The following is a 19,739-nucleotide window of genomic DNA, read 5'->3' on the forward strand; positions in this document are numbered from 1 at the left end:
TAGAGCACAGATTTGTGAAGGAGTTACCGGCTAAGTTAGGAAAGGGATGGTGCATCCAAGAGCATACTGTACCCAACTGAAGTGCATAAAGCCAGGTCTGATGTGTACAAGACTATGATGTCATTAAAATGGAGTAGTCTTTTAAACAAATTTCCCAAACTGTCTGACCGGGATAACCTCTGGATCCTTTCCAAGAGGTCATTCCCTGCTCAAGGGATATCATTCCAAGACTTGAGAAACTCTTGTGTATTTCACATTGCAAAAAATATTGTTGGTAACAAAAGCCATGTCACTCCATACAGTTGTTTGGTATATGTGGTTAGTGTGAAACCAAAAGTTTTTTTTTTTTTTTTTTTTTTTTTTTTGTACCACAGCTGGGAAAATGCTTAGCTTTCTAATATTACAGAAATAGTTTTCCTGCCTCCATTTGCCTGATGAGCTGGATGAGAGGTGTGGAAAAGGTAAAGAAAAAGGAAGTTTTATGAATGCAATGAATAGAGAACATCACAAATAAAAAGCAGAGAGAGGACATTTAGATTACTGTGTGTACACTTTGCACTGGTTTGGCTGATTTGAAAAACATGGACTGCAAGTACATTAAGACTAGTGTGGAATTAACTCACTCAAACCCATAACTGCAGGTTTAGGATCAGTTTTCTCCGTAATAAAAGCACACTGGTTTGGCAAATGATACAGTGCATAAGGTTTCTATTTACATGTTTTGCAGCATTGAGCAATGTAGCCAATCACAAAGATATCTGTTGATTTCTTGAACTCAATAGCCAATCAGAGGTGTTTAAGTTAGCACTGAACAAAAACATAGGTGTTTTGAGTGGTGAGTAGATTTGGAGTTCTCCACGCTTGCAAAATACTCTCATTATAACAAAATAAATACAGTGTAGACATTATGTAAATAAGAAATTCATTGTGCAGTAAGCTTTGTTTATTATAACAGAACTTTGTGAGATCGCGATAAACTAAGATGCTTGCTTTTCTTTTTTCTTTTTTTTTTTTTTGATAAAATGAATGGAGAATATCTTGTGTTTTTCCATGGGCTATCGGCCATTTCCATGGGTGCTCTGTGGTGCCTATGACCAATACCACTGTCATCTGCTCGAACAAATTGATGGAAACGCACCTAATCCGCATTTGTTTGTTTTTTTGTAACTTTTTTGCGCACTTTGAAAATATTTGCTTAACGTTTGGATGAAAACCCAGCTAGTGTGAATAATGGGAGATGGAAATGCATTTGCGTAAATTTTGATATAGCAAACATCAAACAACATGGCTAATTGGCTGTTTCCGCTGACGGTGTTTTATTTACTGTTGGTTACTAGGTTACCAATACTACCGTCATCCACTCAAAAAACTTCATGGAAATGCACCTAATTCACTTTTTTTTTTTTGGCGAACTTTGAAACGATTCGCTTCATGTTTTTGTAAATCAGCTATTGTAAATCTTACAATTTAATTTACGTTACACTGTTACTGTAAAGTAATGCGTTACTATTGTGTTACTTCTCAACTAACTCATGCTCTTTCTCTTTGAGAATGGTAGAAGTATGCTTGGCAACATTTTGCAAAATTTGAAGCAGTTACTTATTGCTGTGGAAATATAAATATTTATACAAAACATAAATAGTTAATTCTGTTATGTCCAAAAATGAACATGACAATGTCAATTGTTATGTGTTGCTCCAACAAAGGACATAAGATTAGTATTCAAGATGCTAGATCATGAAGAGTCATGGAAAGAAAACGTATAAAGGAATAACCTGATAAGATCTTGAGTACGTGTGTTGAAGTTCTCACTGGCGGCAGGTCTGCTCTTGGCATCTGGACTGCATATACGTGGAGCATCTCCATTCAAATTAGGTGGGTGCAACTGTCCCAGCACTGTGGCGACTGTCTGCAGAAGTCCTGTAGTCAAACCCTCAAAGATTTGCTTATTGACACTGCGCCCAAAGATGGACTTATCCTCATCAGGCACGAAGAGCTACAGAAACAGGTATAGATGTGTTATTCATCATTGGTGGAAAGAGAAAAAACAAAGACAGTGTCAGATGAACTGTAGTCACTACCCTGAGACTACCAAGCAGCAAGACAATGGTGTCTAGACACGTTGAAGCTTTCAGGTTTCATCAAGAGCTTCAGATGAAACATCTTCGTCAACGACTCTCAACATGTCTACAAGCTTGTCAAAGACGGGAAGGTCTAAAACTACAGTCATGTTCAAACAACTGTAGGCATTTTCTTTAACCTTTGTTTGGAGCTTTGATACAGTGTTGTTACCATAATTTACGCCATTATCGTTGTTTGTACTGCTGCAAATCCTTCTTTTGATGCAGTTTAGAAAAAACACAATCCTATTAGTTGCATTTTTATAAGATGTACAGCACTCTAAGCAAACTCTGGTTGAAACTGATTTGGAAAGGTCCTTTTTAAATTTGCAAACACTTGCTCAATTGACTGAAGATTGTCTCTTACACCAATCTTGGCACTGACGGACATCTGAGATCACTCAACAATGGCCCGTGCGGGACTCAATATCCGGCCCAGCACTGTTGCACAATAGACAGGGTCATTTAAACCTCAGCTTGCATTTTAAAACATGTCCAATTAAAGCAGAGGGTGCAAATAAAAAGGATCCTGTCCTCTTTTGTTTCCACGCGTAAGCCATTAATCTTTGGTTGGAATCCTGATCCTCTAGTGCGTAAATAACTACAAGGGCGCTGCTCTATTATTCATCAGCCCCGGGTTATAAATTGGTAGTTACAACTTGAAGCGACATTGTCCCTGGTGGTGTGCCAATGGCGGGCATACGAGAACTCTGCAAGGTATTCCCGTTGGCAGGAACCACTGCCAGTGTTGAGAGAGACTGGTCATGTAGCGAGAATGCTCCTTGGGGGCAAGGATTGGGACATGTTTTTTTCTTTTTCTTTTTCCCAGTTAAAGTTTGTCTAAGACTGAGGTTTGCAAGGGCATTAAGACAAACCATCTTCTTCTATGATCATGATTTTCATGGCAACTATTGTCACAAAAGAGTGACGTTTAAAGAGAATTTTACTGGCAAGTTAGTTAAAACTGTCATCATGTTTATAGCTACCTACTTGAAACTTTGTTGCGTCACAGTAATGCAATAATGCACATTTAGCCAATACAACTGGACCGTGCACATACAATGCATTAGCCAAATACTTACATGTGTTTGAGTTCTTGCCTAAGAATATGTTTCTGGCCAAAAAAATTATTTATAGTCTGCATATGGGCCATTCTACAGAATTGGTTCAAAGTCAGAGTTGGAAAAATGTATTTTTCCGCAAATTTTTTATGTATGCAAATTGTATAATATCTAAGGTACACTGTAAAAAATGATTTTATGGTGAAGTAAATACTACAGAAAAAAAACAAATGTAATTTTTACATGAAAAAGTCAGTAAAAAGTAAAAAGTTAGTAAAAAGTCAATTCTATATTAGTACTCAATTTACGCTTGTAGAAATTAAAGCGTAAATATGAACATTATAAAATTAAGTAAAACTACTCAACTTTTCTGATACTGGTGTTCCCATCATGCACTGGGCCTTGAATAATTAATGAGGTCGAGTTTTCCAACTGTTTTTACACTGTTTTATCATTGCTTTTGTGGTTATGTTTAGTAACTTGTCATTTTGTGACATTTGGAGTTCATTTTCTACACAAAATGCCACATTCACACTCAAAAACGATCCATCGAATGTTACGTCATTGTGTATTGTAAACCAAGTACTGAGGTCTCTGTGTTCAGGTGCCGTGTTACTTCTAATATGTAGATATGGTGTTTACACAATATCTATTGTATAATTTACTTAGATGTTTCTAAGTAAAGCATGATTTGATTCAGTGTTATATTGTTTGATTAAAATGTATTGCAAAAGAAACTTCAACTAAGTAGAAATTACTCAACCTTTTACTGGCCAAGTAAAAAATTACTTTATTTTCGTTGTTAATTTTACTTAACTTAGTTAAGTAGAATTACTTAATTCCATATTTGAAATTTACTTAAAAAAAAATTCATGCAAAAACTTGCAAAAGAAAAATTAAGTAAATTGTACTTATTGTAATTGTACTTACAGTGTATATATATATATATATATATATATATATATATATATATATATATATATATATATATATATATATATATATATATATATATATATATATATATATATATATAAAGTTCACAGCTAAATCAATAACAATTTTAACAATATTTCAAGTGTAATTTATGAGATTTGTTGTATTTTGAATGCAATCTTTCTTTGTAAAAGGCATAAGTTTATCATACTGAAGTTAAGGATTCATTGAACCAAACACTATAACATCCTAGTTGATAATTCAATATGCTTTATTTTTGACAAAACATCCCATGTTTATTTCCCCCAAATAAATGATTATGTGTTCCCTTTTGTCACGACTGGTCATGACTGTTTCGGTAGTGACAATTTTAGATACTTTTGAGCCTAGCTCAAAGATCAGCACATGGTTACTCAGCACAGTTCTGAACAGATGTACACACATAAAAACCTAAATTTTAATGGAATAACACCCTAAAAAGTTTGCTTAATTGTATAAAAGGTGTTTGGTAGTGACATTCCTTAAAGTTACACTTTTGAACACATTTAACTCAAAATGATGGTACCTATCTACTATGAAAGACATATATACATATACACATACACATACACATATATATACATATATACATATATATATATATATATATATATATATATATATATATATATATATATATATATATATATATATATATATATATATATATATATATATATTTTTTTTTTTTTTTTAAACAATGGGGAAAAAATGCAAAAATTATTAAGCTGAAATTTAGGGGTTAGGGTTCGGGACAATTAAAAAGTACCCAATAAATGATGACTTTATATATATTAAGCTTACTGATATTTTAAATATTATTGTGGGATTCAATAGATAATCAAAGGATCTTGAATTTGAACACTTAAATGCTTTTTAAATGTGTTTTTTGGTTGTGGGACAGCAGTTTGCACCAATTCTGTAGAATGGCCCATATACTCCGTTCATTTAAATACATACAAGTAATCTAATAAAAAATAAATAAATATGCTTGTATATAAAACACATTTATATTTAAAATAAATTAATACAATTCTGTAACTTATTTAATAATTTCTCAAAACATGACCATTTTGGCTTTTGCTATATAGAACACTTTAATGTGTCATACATTAGACCAGTCAGATGTCATTGGTTAAAGACAAGAAATACATACAGACTTTAGCACAGGTACAGCCCATGTTAAAATGACACTCTTTACAGAGGAGTAGGTTAGTATGCTGAGAGAGCAGGCAAAACCAGCTACATTCTCCACAAATCTAATTACAGGGAAGGGAAGGGTGGACGCCAGTACTGGCCACACTGACACACACACACACACACACACACACACACACAAAAATAACTTTATAATATTGCTCTTTACTGACTTTTTCACTTCACTTGGGCAACTATTCTGTCCGTTTACATCAATCACATGTCAAAAAAATCAGTGGGCTGACTTACCGTTGTGTTGAGTTTTGAAATAAACCCATGTGCCCCAAGGAAATATTACGTCTCTAGACCGGGACGCACACTGACTGGGGCTTAATGATTTGCCAAACCAATGTTTCTTGCGCAAACACACATACACAAGCTCTCCCTATATGACTCTCATCACTGGGTCTCATTTACTAATTGTACACACATATTTGTGTGTAAAACCTGCATGCAGAGACATCATGATTCACAAATTAATTTGTATTTAAATGTAATCATAGTTATGGAATTAAAAATTAATAAAAAAGTGAGTCTACATTAAGTACATTAAATCAGGGTGACAAAAATCATATGGGATATGTTCTGCGTGAATCAATTATGAGTCAATTATGTGTAATTTAGATCTATACATATATATATCACCTGCTGTGAATTAATTGGAAAACCTTTCTGTTACTGTTTTTATTGTGGTTTTTTTTTCAACACCGAGGAGCTTATGTAAACACAACCCTACTGACATTTGTGTGTCTTTCCATACTTTGTCTCAATGACATCTTAAAAAGCTTGAAGCATAGCGTGAGCTTGGTTCTAAAACTCCCTTGCCAAAAATCAAAGGGCGGGAGGGAAGGATGGGGGAGAAATGCCGAAATACAGACAAAAAATAAGGGACAGAAGCAATGCGAAATGTGATTCAGCAGTGGAGCTTTCCCAGAACTTAAGATGATTCAGTGAGTCATATAAACAAGAGCAATGTTGTATGTATTAAAATCCATTTTGGCGCTTGCTTTAAACTGGTAGATGAGCTACATATGCTCTGGCAAGATGAACAAGACAGAAATGACCCTTTAAACATGACAAAACAGCACTTCAGGCCTTTAAAAGCTGAAGTGGAAGTCGCATCCTAAAAGTATTAGTTCACTAAAAAATGAAAATTCCGTCATTTTCCCCCTCAAATTCATGTAGTTCCAAACCCGTATGACTTCTTTTGTATTCCGCAGGAAAAATTGAGAAATTTTAAACAATGTATTGGTTGCTCCTTTCCATGCAGTTATAATGAATGGGGACTGGAGCTTCCAAACCTCAAAAAATAATTCATAAATGTAGTACATGTCAATCACATGCTATATTCTTTTATAAGTATTTTGAAGTCATCTGATACTTTTGTGAGATTTTAGTTGTCATTCACTAATAACTGGATTGAGTCAGTGGGTTAAGAACCGGATCAGTCAGATTTGTGAACGAATCATTCAGATGGGTGTTGCAAACTGGATCAACTGGACTCAAACTAATTATTCATTCAGAATCTCTTCTCATCTCATGAATTGGCCAGCAAGAGCTCGGGTGAATTTTCAGTTAGTAAACCTTAATTTTGGTCTGTCTGTTTGAAACTAAGTTATATATGTTTGGAACAATATAAAGGTGGGAAAATAATGATTGAATTTTTATTTTTGGGTGAACTATCCCTTTAAATGACAATAATGTAGTGACAAAAACTTGGATTTATGGCACATAAAGACCCCAAAACAGCAGGATTATGCAAACTCCTGTAAGCTTGAGCTGATAATACTCACTGTTAACTGATGGAGGAGTAGGTCCATGAGAAAAGTAATTTTGTTGCTGTAGAGAACATAGGAACAGTTGTTGTGGCAGTGCGCACAGGACAGGTAATACGTGTTCACGGCAGCGCAGAGGGACCTGAAGAGAAAGAGAGGGGGGATTAGTTTTCAAAAGCCGACGGCTTCTCCTGTTTTGAGTTTTCCATCTAAAATGATCAGGATACAAAGCAGACCCCATATAAACATTTCAGGGCTACCCCGACTCGCAGTGTAAAAGATTGCCAATCAGATGAGTCGGGTTCTTTGCCGTAATACAGTAAGGTTATCTGAGGAAACTGACACTTAAAGCTCAGAGTGTGAACATCACACGCAATCCAAGAAGCATGACAACACTTGGAATATTACGCTCAAGGGATTTTCTCTCAGGAACAGCTCCTTACGTAATGTTCAAGAGAAAACATGAGATGTGCCCCGATGAGAGCTTAATCACTTTAGAAAAAAAGAAGTATCGGAAGTACTGTGGTATTTTTGGGACAAGGTACCTTGGTAATACCACATTTTCTGATACAACCATGACGGTAATACCATAGTAAAGATGTCTAAAGTACTAGTGCTTTGATGCAAACCAAAAACAAAACAATACAACACAACACTAGCGTAATGGCTGCTGAAAATTCAGCAAATTATTTTAAAGGATTAGTTCACTTTCAAATAAAATTTTCCTGAAAATTTACTCACCCCCATGTCATCCAAGATGTTCATGTCCTTCTTTCTTCAGTTGAAAAGAAATTAAGGTTTTTGATGAAAACATTCCAGGATTTTTCTTCTTATAGTGGACTTCAATGGCCTCCAAATGGTTGAAGGTCAAAATTACAGTTTCAGTGCAGCTTTAAAGAGCTCTACATGATCCCAGCTGAGGAATAAGGGTTTTATCTAGCGAAACGATCGGTCATTTTCTTAAAAAAAATGTAAATTTATATGTTTTATATGAACAAATGATTGCCTTCCAAGTGGTTCCGCCAAAACCGCACTTTCGTATTCTTCAAAAAGCTTACGTTGTATGTCCTACGCATTCCCTATTCTACTTATGGAAAAAATGGAACTGGCACTGCGTTTGTTCCGTAAGTAGAATAGGGAATGCGTAGGACATACAACGTAAGCTTTTTGAAGAATACAAAAGTGTGGTTTTGGCGGAACCACTTGGAAGGCGATCATTTGTTTATATAAAGCATATACATTTACATTGTTTTTAAGAAATTGACCAATCGTTTCTCTAGATAAGACTCTTATTCCTCGTCTGGTATCGTTTAAAGCCCTTTGAAGCTGCACTGAAACTGTAATTTTGACCTTCAACCATTTGGAGGCCACTGAAGTCCACTATAAGGAGAAAAATCCTGGAATGTTTTCATCAAAAACCTTAATTTCTTTTCGACTGAAGAAAGAAAGACATGAACATCTTGGATGACATGGGGGTGAGTAAATTATCAGGAAAATTTAATTTGAAAGTGAACTAATCCTTTAAAATAATACATGCATACAGTATATAAATACCAACATGCATGTACACTAGGAGGGTAACGGTACATGTATTCATCCCGAACCGTCACAGTACAGGCATCACGGTTTGGTGCATACAGGCAAACGATGAATACAGGCGATCCACATTCCAATCCAGAAGGGGGCACGAGCGGTAATGCAACAATGTTTGCTAACCGCCACAACAGGAAAAAGTGCAGAAGAACAAAAACAGACAATCTATATGTTTACGTGTCAACCAGTGTTCAAGACATCAATTAAACAGCTTGAGAATAATATCTCACTTAGCATTACATTAACCTCAGGCAAGTCATTTAGTGTCCACAGCATGTTAGTTCACTAGAGAAAGGGGAGCATTTCGCTAAATATATGCACTATATTAGCTTATATATTAATTGTATTTACTTAACCTGTTAGTAATGTCTTTATTATTTAATATACGCTTGTCATGAAAACAAGTTATGACAGTAATTGTGTAAATAATCATATTTCAAAAATGAATTGGATTAGGAACATAATTGAAAAAAATAATTGTATAATTAGATTTAGAAGTTAATGCAAAACCTGCCTTATGCGCAACAGACGTACGTACTGGACCGTCATGTTTGTGTACCGTTACACTCCTAACATACACACACACACACACACACACACTATGGTATTCTCACTTTACCAAGTTACCGCCACAGTTCTTTACTTTTAAGGGATCTTACAACCAGCTAAATTAGATGAAATGGAGAAGAATTGGATACCGAACATCTGCCTGGCCCCTTCTTTGCTTTCTCGTTTTCACCATCTCTATCCCCAACTCGTTTTCTCTTGGCTCAGATAAGAGTCTAGCCGTCAGCGCCTTCGGGCCAGCAAGCCACTGTCAGTCAGTCAGGCCTCTGTATTTTGTCTGTTCCACACCAGCCCGAGAGGAGATTAATGTAGCTGATAACTGACCAGTCACTCCGCTCCCACTCCAGACCCCCCATCCATACCTCTTCCCAACCACCCCTTCATTAGTTAATATTTTCTGACAACTGTATATTTTATCCCAAAGCAGAGTGGCGGGGCCCTATCTGCCGTACGGACAAATGGAATCTGACTTTTCTTTTTTAAACCAGGCCATGTTTATTTCCAGCCGTAAACATTTTGATATCCACCGCAACCTTCACCATCTGTTCAGCATTTTCAGCCAAACCGTATTGGCACTCGTTATAAAAATAGCGCGAGCCTCGAAGGCCTAGGCCTGTCAATAACTTCCACCCGACTGACAAAAACACCAGTGTATATTTTACCCACTGGCGGGCTGATCAGGGAGATAGCGGTGCGAATATTGACATAGCGGTGTAAAAGCGTCAGACATGCAGTATGAGACCGCAGGGAAAACATTGTGCCTGGTCTGCTGGGAAAGGATCCAAGTATTCCCCGCACGCCTTGAAGCTTTGCACTTTCAAAGCCGCTCGATCGCGACCCATTATAAAAATCGGGTGTAGCTGTTTTTATGTGCGCCGTTATTAATCGACAAGTTTTCACCTCGTCTGAGCGGGCGATAAACGCAGTTGACAAGGGTGTCGAAAGAGGTCTTGTTCGATTAATACGCAACAGCCAACGGAACATTGATTCACCAAAGCGTAAATGGTGAAGTCTTTCTTTTGTATTGATAGAAGGATACCGGAGCTTGGGGGCGAAATGAGGAGGAAAGGAAGGACGGATGGTCATGGGTGAGTGGAGTGATACACCAGGCTCTGTTCAGTCAGGGAAGGGAAATGTGAGATCCCCTCCAACCTGTGCACTCTGGGCAGCGGACCAGCACTGCCTCAGCCACACTGATTTTCCACCAGAGCTTCAATTGTGTAACTTCGAACAGCATTTTCTTCTTTCTTTCCAAAAAAATGTTGAAATATTCTCAAAGTGACTTGTTGGGGTGAGCAGTTTTTGGCTAAATGAAAAAATAGCGCCCATGAATTTTACCGTTCTTCGCCGTTTTAGATAGGAAATTATGTCTCATCTGTGTTTGTCATGGAATTTGAGGTATCCATATTGTTTCTAGGCAAGTTTTTAAAGGATAAGTGTCAAATGTCCAGGCGAGGATTGAATGACAGGCCTCAGTGTCAAGGTTCACTTTGGCTTCTCAAATATAAACAGTGGATTGAAGGCTTAAGCACAAGATTATCACATTATTGTAGTACTATGAATTAACTGGCAACTACAATTGCGTGAAAAACAATTGCTAAGATTGTTAATGAGCTTATCTATGTATCATTTTATTAAAGTGTATAAAAAAACGTTCCAAATCGTAAAAATGTAAATGAAGTGGGAGTATAAAACACATTTATTATTAGAAATTTTTATAATATTTAGATTAAATCAGCAAAGCTACATAGTACTTACATAACACTATTCTTAAAAATGTACCCAATTTAGACTACTTTTGCGTTAATGAGCTACAAACTCACATGAGCTCATAAAAGATTCACGGTTAACCTGATCTTAGGTGCACGTTCACGGGGTTTTGAGCGTACGACCAAGGCTATATGATGCCTGTCCAATAACGCGTGGGGAGGAATGTGAGCAGTGGGGGTGGGGCAGCCCCAGGTGGCTCGCATGGTTAAACGGCAGATTATAGAGCACACAACTAATTTCTTTGCACTAATCTTATTAAAGTGTAAAACAGCTGTCGACTAGCCAAATCTCAACACCAACCCCCAGTGCTTCCACCGAAGCTCCAGTATGAAACAAATAAGAGCATTTGGGGGAAAAAAAAGAAGAAGAGCAGAACGACAGGAAAATGCTATACAGGTTTAGACGTTACTAAGCTATCAGGGAAGATATCAAACAAGTTGCTGTAGCTAGTTTTAGGTAATTGCAAAACGTACCTACATATGAAGTTCCAGAATAAGAGTTTTTCGCAAAGAATGAACACTAAGAACAGATAATGTTGGATATCTCACTTGGGTAATCATCAGTATTAATAATGAAAAAACTAAATCACACTTAACTGCTTGTTTTCAGATAATTAGACAAAGACATTTAAATCTGTCTAGTATGTTTCTAACTATTAAAGTGATAAACCTATTGTATGACAGTTAGCATTAACGACAAATACCGTTTGCTATATCTCAGAGTTATTTTCTAATTTGTCAAAAAAAGCACAAAATAAACTAACTTGCAGTATGATGAAAAACACAATTTCGGTTAATGTGATGATAGCTGAAAATAAATGAGCGCTAACCATAGCTACTGGTTTGTAGACAAAAGTGACAAAAACATGACAATATACAATGTCTAAACTGTTTCTGACTTCGCTAAATTATCAAACAAATACATCTGTCTAGTCTAAGTGTTAGAAACTGAACATTTAAACCCATCAAAAACAATTAAACCCAACTATTATGAAAAAAAAAAAAACAGTTTGTAACTGTTATTAAAGTGTTAAACATACAGTATGAAAATTAATTGGTGTTAGCAGCTATTGTTTGCCATATCTTGCAGTTATTTGACAAAAGTTGCAGTAATTTGTCCAAAAATGCTCAAAATTACTTGGTAAAATCTTGTGCAGTATGATGAAAAACACAAGTTCAGTTAATGTGATGGACATCTGAAATTAATGAGCACTAACCCATACCTACTTCTTTGATATCTCTCTTTATCGTTAAAGGATTAGTTCACTTGCAAATAAAATTTTCCTGATAATTTACTTACTCCCATGTCATCCAAGATGTCCATGTCTTTCTTTCTTCAGTCGAAAAGAAATTAAGGTTTTCGTAGGGAAGGCGTAGGACACACAGCGTAAGCTTTTTGAAGAATTCAGAAAGCGGAAGCACGTGCAATGCGATCATTTGTGTTTATAAAGCATTAACAGTTGTATTTTTTTCGAAAATGACTGATAGTTTCACTAGATAAGACCCTTATTCCTCATCGTTTAAAACTCTTTGAAGCTGCACTGAAACTATAATTTTGACCTTCAACCATTTGGAGGCCATTGAAGACCACTATAAGTAGAATAATCCTGGAATGTTTTCATCAAAAACCTTAATTTCTTTTCGACTGAAGAAATAAAGACATGAACATCTTGGATGACATGGGGGTGAGTAAATTATCAGGAACATTTTATTTGAAAGTGGACTAATCCTTTAAGTAACAAAAACGCAACAAAATACAATGTCTGAACCATGTTAGAAATTACTATAACTATTTTGCTGCTGTTGATTATTAACCGAGAATTTAAACAAGTAGCTCTCTCTAGTGCTTGTTCATTTTCAGATGCTTTCGATAGCATTCAGTGCTAGATGTTCTTCATACTAGAATAGTGTAGATGTTACAGTGATATTTTGTTGCTTTTGATGGTTAACTGAACCAGAACTGGCCACAACTATTTTGATATGTTGCCTATTCAACCAATTAAATATCCGAGTTATCCTTCCATGCTACACAAGTACAGACACGACTAAGGTATTCTGCAGCTTTTGACAATTAATTGAGCGTGAAATTAAACAGTAGTTGTGGTGTTGTGGTCAGAGCTCATTCATTTTCTTTCATTTTTTATATGAACTTTGTCAGCTTTCATGTAGACACCTCACTTTATCTACCTCCTAAATTGGCTGTGTTCAACACTCTGCGCTGCTACTGTTTGAGTAATGGGAAGTTTTTTTGTTTTTTTTTCCAGGCCATCCATCATCTTGAAACCGGTTAAATACTTAGAAGCTGTCACTGTCCTGCTTGAAATGATATCCTTACACCCCAGCCCACTGCCAGCCATAAACCGGGGTGCTTTTCCAGCGCGCTCTCCTCTAATTGACGATGATTAGCATGACATCCAACACCGGCCCACCGTGCACGATCTCTGCCTGTCTCTCCCCTTGACGATGACAGCTTGCGTCAAAGATTTTGAGGAGCAATTTGGTGAAGTGCCATTGTAGTCCGTCTCAGGTTACTCGAGGAGTATGTAACACTGACCCACATGTGCCAGGTCGCCACCGTGAGCATGCGGCATTCCTCTACCTGAGCGGATCCGAGATTCCCTGACAGGAGCTGCGTTTTGACATCGGCAGGCTGCTTCGTGTGAGCTCTGCCACAGCCCACCAGACCACAACCAGGTCTATAAACAACAGGCATATTGTTAATCTGCCCATAATGAAGCTTTATCTTGTAGTCATAGGATTAAGTTGCCGGGCTAGCCAGTGGAGACGGTCTCTATAGCGCTGTATTGCATAGGAGAGGAAAAGAGGGGCCACAGAGAGAAAGAGCATGCTAGATGGCAAGAGATAACCACTGCAGATAATAAGCGCTGTGATCTCCTCACCTACTCAAACTGGCTTAGCCTGAGCTAACCATGAAAATCCGGCCCTCTGATTAGTCAATGGACACAAGCGGTGTAGACTTGCTTAAGGTATGCCACAGGGCTCCGTCCTCTACACCTTGCCTTTCTCTATCCCCATTCACCTCACCCCCTAAGGGTTGCTCATCGGCTTGGGTGGCCTCTGGACTGGATGGGGGTCATTGGAGTGACCTTTGGAACTGAATTAAGGCCATTTAACCCATTCTGAAATCCATAGGCTAGCTCAGAGACAGGGAAGCAGATGGCTAAGAAGAACTCGAGATGAGGGGGAGATCACCCCTAGATTGTCTGTCTGGCCTAAAATGTAAGTTTCTCTGCAATAAATGTTGGCACAGTCTTGTCCTTGGAGAGCAAAATGAACGTTCTTTAAGAAGGTGAAGCTAGTAAGTTTAGAATTTTGAAAGAATGCACGGACACACCCTTTATATGGCCAGTAACACAAATGATGTTATAGTCAGTAAGTTAGTTAGTTTATTTTATTGTCCACAAGTGTGGAAATTATCATTTGGCTTCTCATAAAAACTATACAAAAGTTATTCTCACAAAGAATTGCTTACCCTTGATTTAATATGCGAAACTGCTATTGGTAGAAAAAAATGTTTATACATATTTTTAAGAAATTTGGGGACCTTATACCTTCTTCCAGAGGGAAGCATTACAAACTCAGAGTTAATTGCGTGTGTGGAGTCAGATACAACCTTGTTGCACTTCTGTGTATTGCTAGCAAATACAGTTTATCAAGCTGTGTTTGCTGGCGTTCTATTATTTGTTCTGCCTTTCTCACTATCCTTTGCAACTTATTTTTATTCCTCAGTCCTAAGCTATCATACCAGGCTGTAATATTAAATATTAAAGTTTTAGTTCACCCAAAAATTTAAATTCTGTCATTAATTACTCACCCTTATGCCGTTCCACACCCGTAAGACCTTCGTTAATCTTCGGAACACAAATTAAGATATTTTTGTTGAAATCCGATGGCTCTGTGAGGCCTTCATAGGGAGCAATGACACTTCCTCTCTCAAGATCCATAAAGGTACTAAAAACATATTTAAATCAGTTCATGTGAGTACAGTGGTTCAATATTAATATTATAAAGTGACGAGAATATTTTTGGAGCGCCAAAGAAACAAAATAATGACTTATATAGTGATGGCTGATTTCAAATTAGCGTTATGAATCTGTGCGTCGAATCAGCAGTTTGGAGCGCCAAAGTCACGTGATTTCAGCAGTTTGGCGGTTTGACACGCGATCCGAATCATGATTCAACATGCTGATTCATTATGCTCCGAAGCTTCATGAAGCAATGTTTTGAAATCGGCCATCACTATATAAGTCGTTATTTTGTTTTTTTGGCGCTCCAAAAATATTCTCGTCGCTTTATAATATTAATATAGAACCACTGTACTCACATGAACTGATTCAAATATGTTTTTAGTACATTAATGGATCTTGAGAGAGGAAATGTCATTGATGGCTATGGAGGCCTCACTGAGCCATCGGATTTCAACAAAAATATCTTAATTTGTGTTCCAAAGATTAACGAAGGTCTTACGGGTGTGGGACGGCATGAGGGTGAGTAATAAATTACATTATTTTCATTTTTGGGTGAAGTAACCCTTTAAAATACTTTCAACATGACTTTTATATACCATATCTAAAACAGATTGACTAACATCAAAAGTCTTCAGTTTACACATAAAGAACAACCTTTGAGCTGCCATAATAACATTATGATCTGATTTTCTGATTTTTGACACCGCTTTATAGGCATCCAAAATAGTCTCAAAGCATTTCACAGTAATCTGACCAAATTCTCGGGGTAAACAGAAGGGTCTTTATTGCAACCGAGATTATCTCATAAATCGCGGGTCCACCACTAATTGATTTTCCCACTGCGCTACTGTCCCGATCTGCTCTAATAAGGGTGTATCCAGCGAGGTCCATATTGCGGTTATTTTCTGTCAGTCAGCTATCTTTTAGACATTAAAGAGGACATATGATGAAAATCTGACTTTTTCCTGTTTTTAAGTGCTATAATTGGGTCTCCGGTGCATCTACCAACCCAGAAAACGTGAAAAAGGACAACCCAGTAACTTTGTTTTGGTAAGCCTTTCTCTGCAAGCATGTGAAAAATTTCAGATTTCACTTCCCTAGTGATGTAGGAAGGGGATCTTATTATAATAATAATATTACCGTCCATTAATCTGCACGTTTTCACCCACAGCGCCACCATTGGGTTTTCGCAAGTGACAACGGTGTACCAGTTCTAAGGCCATGGCAAAACACGCAACAAAGCGGGGGCGAGGCCATGTTGGGTTGCTTTAGAGTAGAGGAAGAGTAGTAAAGTAGTAGTAAAGTGTTGTTGCCATACCGTTATTTTACGCTGGGCTGCTTCACAAACGAGGGTCAATTCAACACTGGATTTGCACAAAAGATTAACATGACGGCACATGCTAGTCGATGAGTTGAATCAACTCCACAGCAGCTACATAAATGTATCCAGAAACGTCCAGTTTCATTCTAAAAGTTGTAACTTCTTCCTGAGTCTCTCCATCAGTGTCCGACTCCGGTTTGAACAATGTAAGGCTGAACACCGTTACTGACAATCCTCATTTTGGCTGCGTGAGATTTTCCAGCTTTGTTGTTGTTGAGCAACCGAAGCACGAGCTGTTAAAGCTCCGCCCTCTTCTGGAAAGTGGAGGGAGCAGCAGCTCATTTGTGAAAAGGGATATAAAAGGTCCCCTTTAAGTTGTGGCACCTAAACTAATTTTCTTCCCTTACCCAAATAGTTAGTTCATCAAATTTGTTATTTAGGAATCGGACATGGGAAAGAGTAATCGCACGAATCGACAGGTGCCTCGTCTACACCAGTGGTTCTCAAATCTGTCCTGGGGACCCCCACCACTGCACATTTTGCATGTCACCCTCATCTAACACACCTGATTCAAGTCATCAGCTCATTAGTAGAGACTGCAAGAGTTGAATTGGGTGTGTCTGATGAGGGAGACATATAAAATGTGTAGTGGTAGGGGGTCCCCAGGACAGGTCTGAGAACCACTGGTCTACACAATGCATTTACAATGCCACCTCTTGAGCCCTGTTTCTTTATTTTACCTTGATGTTGTGTCACTTTGATATGGTTAGAAAATTTCCATCCAGCACTGCAGGTGTTCCCAAGGTGCTTAGTGATATTAATATTTAGGTCTCTGAGTTCCATCCATGTAAATTGGTTATCAACCAGGAAAATGCCCTCGCTTGGGCCTGTAGCTCACATTTCCAAATATGTCAGTATAATCCCTATATTTGCATTTCATGCTTTTATTCAAAACGACTGACAGTGCATTCAAGTTTTATCAATATTCTTGTGCCACACAATGGCACAAGAATATTGACATGCCTTACAAAATGTAAAGTAGGGATCTCCAATCCTGCTCCTATAGGACCACTTTCCTGCAGAGTTTAGCTCCAAACACATCTGGAAGTTTCTAGTGATCCTGAAGACCTTGATGAGATTGTTCAGGTGCGTTTTACTAGGGCTTAGGCTAAACTCTGCCGGAAGGCAGCCCTCTAGGAGCAGGATTGGACACCCCTAGTGTAAGGTAAGGTAAGTCTTTGACTGCAAGCCTAACTTCTCAACCTGCTTTTCAACAGGAAGTGGTTAAAAAAAAAACTTTGAGGGACAGAAAAGGGATCTGGAGCCTATGAGAAAAGGTGACGAGCAAATCTGTTTTCCAAGGGCCTGTCAAACAATCCTTCCTTTCACTGCAATCCAAATGACATTTAATTTGATTCTGCCGTTGATCTTTCCTGATATCCTGAATGATTCCAAGACATCCATTCCGCCCGCCGTTTCACAAAAGGCTGGCCATAAGCTGGGGCAAAAGTCTTGGCGAGCTGTCACGCACCACACGGCATGCACACACATGCGCGCAGATAGACATGCCACATAATGGCATCCTGAAATGAAACCACTTGGAGAGAGCTTGTGAGAAGCTTTCACTGGGCACATTTAGTCATCATGTGACACGGAGGTTGAGGTGACAGGCAGTGGCGCGTCGATGCGTTCACTTCCACTTAGAAAAGTGAGACAGCCTGAGTTGAACAGAGTCGGGCAATCAGTTTAGCAGTCGCAAGTACTCCGAGATTTCACTGAAGTGTGCAAGACCTCTGTGATTTCCTGTTGCTGTTCAGAAGGAGTAGTTTTCCTAAAAGTCATTTGTGAAACTCATTTAGAAGTGACCTGTGGACATGTGAGTGTGTGTGAGGACTCTAGGGATGAGTGTGACTGGATTAAGCTCTGTAAGAGAGAGGTCTGTGCGCTAACAGCAGTCTGGTCCATCATTGACTTCTCCCTCTCCTCCTCAGCAGTGGCCCCTACTGGGAGACAAGGGACTTGTCTTTTCTGGGATTCATTCTCTAGCTCCATAAATATTTAGAGCAAATAAAAATTCTTAGTAATAATGACCCTAACCACCGTGTCCCAGACAAACTTAGTTTTGGAAGAGTTTTGAGTCTTAATTCTACAATTCATTTTAACCTGTAATCTAAACACAGCAGCACTGTGGCAGTCAGATGCGATACACTAACATAAGCATTCATCTAGTTCTAACAGCAAGTGAGAATAGCTCGCTCTTAACATTTTAGATTATCTTTTACTAATTTAAAGGTTGAAATGTCACTAAATACATTGTTTGCAATAACATCACAGAGCAATTTGAACTCTAAACACACACTCAAAAAAATGAACTTTCACTGTTGTTAGTTTCACTCAAATCATCCTTGTTCACATGACTTAAAAATCTCATGTAACCACATGAACTTAATTTAACTAAGTTGTTTTCAACTAAAAATTAGTATTGCCAGCTTTACTTAAGTGTTTGTTGAATCAACTTAACATTGCTAAGTGAAACGCACAAATTAACATTGACATAACGTTAACTGGGCAGTGGATCCGTAGTTCCCAGCATGCTTTGCAAGGGACTGCATTAGGAGAGTAATTTTAGAGATTAAAGTGTTATTTTATGTTTTTCAGTAAAGGGAAAGATGTTCTTAGTTTATGTTGTGTTTAATATATATAGTGTTTATTGTTCAGTTATGTCGGACATTTAGAAGAGTGAGAAGAGTGAGCACTCATATACGCATGTTTAGGATGCTCTAAATTCAATTGAGTTTGTTCAACAAATTATTTTTTGAGTGTATTCTGTAGAGCAAATAGTCAATTTAATAAGGTAAATTAAGTCAACAATTATGTTCACCTTACCTAATAAACATTAATTAACCTGTATATATAAATATTATGTAACAGTGACAAACTCAAATGATTTGTATTACTCAAATACATTTTCAAATTTCTTTTGTTAATACAACTAAATTGTTATTTGTACAAATTACTCAATATAGTAGAACCACTTGACACTGCTTTTTTAAGTAAATCCATCATTTTTTGAGTACATGATATATACTGACAAATGTGCACACATCAAAATATCTGTTAAATCTAAGGTTTATCTGTGCTTAAATTAATTATGCCAAGCTATCCGATTAAAGTCAAGTCTCAAAGTATTTTATTTACATGGTCAAGCCAGAAGTCCTCAAAAATGTGTAAAACATATATATATATACATATACATATATATATATATATATATATATATATATATATATATATATATATATATATATATATATATATATATATATACACATATACATATATATATATATATATATATATATATATATATAT

The 19,739-nt window shown here is 37.2% G+C and overlaps 1 protein-coding gene across 4 annotated transcripts in view; it reads right to left on the minus strand.

Annotated features, from left to right (window-relative positions):
* Nucleotides 1-19,739, minus strand: part of scaper (S-phase cyclin A-associated protein in the ER) — a 144,677-nt gene that overhangs the window by 32,901 nt on the left and 92,037 nt on the right. For all 4 annotated transcript variants that reach the window (XM_048158228.1, XM_048158230.1, XM_048158231.1 and 1 more), the window contains 2 exons: nt 7,147-7,270; nt 1,776-1,996 (listed from right to left, as the gene is read on the minus strand). In XM_048158228.1, coding sequence (XP_048014185.1) covers nt 1,776-1,996; nt 7,147-7,270 — 345 coding nt within the window. The remainder of the gene's footprint in view (nt 1-1,775; nt 1,997-7,146; nt 7,271-19,739) is intronic.

This window comes from Megalobrama amblycephala, linkage group LG15 (assembly GCF_018812025.1).
Source record: "Megalobrama amblycephala isolate DHTTF-2021 linkage group LG15, ASM1881202v1, whole genome shotgun sequence".
In the NCBI taxonomy this organism is placed as follows: domain Eukaryota; kingdom Metazoa; phylum Chordata; class Actinopteri; order Cypriniformes; family Xenocyprididae; genus Megalobrama; species Megalobrama amblycephala.